Here is a 2,140-nt window from a genome sequence, read left to right on the forward strand (position 1 = left end):
GTATACAACTGAACAATATTCAGTAATCGTATTGATTTGGAGGGGAAAATAATTAGGCTGCACTGTATCAGGTGGAAGTGGGCAAAATCGATCCAAATCTTATCTGACAATGAAATTTTAAAAGCTATCATGCATTTCTATTTCTCATTTGTCCTTTTTGAAGGAAGCTGAGAAGTAGGCTCAATTGTTGATTTTAGCCCTTCAGCCCGACGCGTACCGAAACGCGCCCTCGCAGATACCCGCCAATCCTCACCTGCCACGCCTTAGGGCAGTCTACGCATCCTACTCGCTTTGTTCACAGACGCTTGATCTTTTTTTCCGATTTCCTCAGTGGGCGCTCACATGGCTGGCACTGTATTTTTCTGCCCTGGATGCCAGAGGGATGGCTTCAAAAGCCTCAAAGCTGTGAAGATCCATTTTGAGGCGAAGGATCACAAGATCTTTTGCAACCCGTGTCAAAGGGATTTCACGAACGTCTGGAGCTTGCTTCAACATGCCCAGAAGCATCAACAGTCTCGTCAAAAGATGAACAACCCTTCGAGGTCTCCGTCCGTCATGTCAACCCCACCGAGATCAAGCCGAAAGCGGGCTCCAAAAGAGACCCCTAACCCCCTATCTGCTGGGCCAACCTTGGAGCCAGTTCTTTATGCAGTGACTGAAGTGGTGGCGGTGGGTGAAGTGGTGGTTCTCCCGGTATCCACAGAACCATTGTCGCCTGTGGATTTGACGACGGGGCCGATGGACGCCGCGGAACCAAACCATACCTCCGAGCTGCAGGATTTGAAATTACAGCTTGAAGCCCTCGCCTTGCAGCCCCTCGCTCTCCAAAGGATAAGTCAACATGCGATTCTTGGGGCGGAAGAACGAGTTTTGAGCCTGCGGTACCTACAGGCACAATGCCATGGAAAGGCTCGCCTTCAGGCACAAGGTTATACCGTCGGGATCGTCGCAGAAGATAAGAGGAAACGCCCATCTATTCCGAACGCACTCTTCCGTCACACGCCTGTAGCTCACGCGGGCAAAGGAACAGAGAGAAAAGCGGTTGTTCTCGATTGTGAGATGGTACAAGTCGCCAACGGGCGTCGGGAACTCGCTTATGTGACCGCTGTCGACTTTCTCTCGGGCGAAGTGCTCTTGGACCACTATGTGCAACCAACCGCCAAGGTTGTCCACTGGGACTCTCGATACAGCGGTGTGACTTGTAGTGCCATGAACAAGGCAGTCCGGAATGGACAAGCATTGCTTGGGTACTCCAAAGCGCGCGAGATGTTATGGAGATTCGTGGATACTGAAACAGTGCTGATCGGCCATTCCCTGAACAACGATCTCGACGTCTTGGGCATCATACACCCCAAAATCGTCGACACTTCTATCCTCACCAGCGAGGCTGTCTTCAATGATTTACTTCCGGGCCAGGCCCTGTCGCGCACATGGAGCTTGAAAACTCTCACCAAGGAGCTGGCTGGTTATGATATCCAGGCCGGGAAACAAGGTCACAGTGCCTTTGAAGACACCATGGCCACGCGCGATATCTTGATTTGGTGTATCAGGAATCAGAAATTGTGGGATATGTGGTCAGCGGAAGTTCGGGGCCAGGAGAAGATTCGTGCTCTGGAACGGGAGATCGCGAAGCTCCAGGCAAAGCTGGAGCAAGAGAAGAAGAACCAGGAAGAGTCAAGGAAGGAGAGGCATAAGGAGAAACTGGAATTCTTGAAACTTGCAGCCGGGCTCTCATGATCTTATGGTGTGCTGAATTCCGGTGGGAACGATACCAAATGTGCATGCTATAAGAGTGACTTTACATTGTACGAATATCGCATCAATGAACATTCTTCAATCACAGAAATCTTCTCTTTTCCATTAGTGGAAAAGGCGGATAAGAGCGAAACCAGTATGACGATATACTCACGTCAAGGTGGGTTAAAGGCAATGTCCTAATGTTTCTTAGAACGCTACCAGCTTGGACTGGGTTCGACAACGGGCTCACCGAATACGGTGTCTAATCCTACGTGCAGCTGAACCCTTCGCATGTCGTTTTTATCGGATTTTGGGCACATTTATTTCAATGGAGGTCCAGATGAGGAGTGCTTCAATAAGCACGAATTGATGCTAGGCCAATACATACCCCCACTTCTACGAT

The 2,140-nt window shown here is 49.9% G+C and overlaps 1 protein-coding gene across 1 annotated transcript; it reads left to right on the forward strand.

The window, feature by feature from the left end:
* Positions 1–555: 555 nt before the first annotated feature.
* On the forward strand, positions 556–1,737 carry PENARI_c007G10912 (3'-5' exonuclease; the record flags this gene model as incomplete). Its single annotated transcript, XM_022631191.1, has 1 exon — positions 556–1,737. One exon carries the CDS (start codon positions 556–558, stop codon positions 1,735–1,737), a length of 1,182 nt encoding a protein of 393 aa, XP_022488973.1.
* Between the last annotated feature and the right edge of the window lie 403 nt (positions 1,738–2,140).

This window comes from Penicillium arizonense, assembly GCF_001773325.1.
Source record: "Penicillium arizonense strain CBS 141311 chromosome Unknown PENARI_contig007, whole genome shotgun sequence".
NCBI lineage: Eukaryota > Fungi > Ascomycota > Eurotiomycetes > Eurotiales > Aspergillaceae > Penicillium > Penicillium arizonense.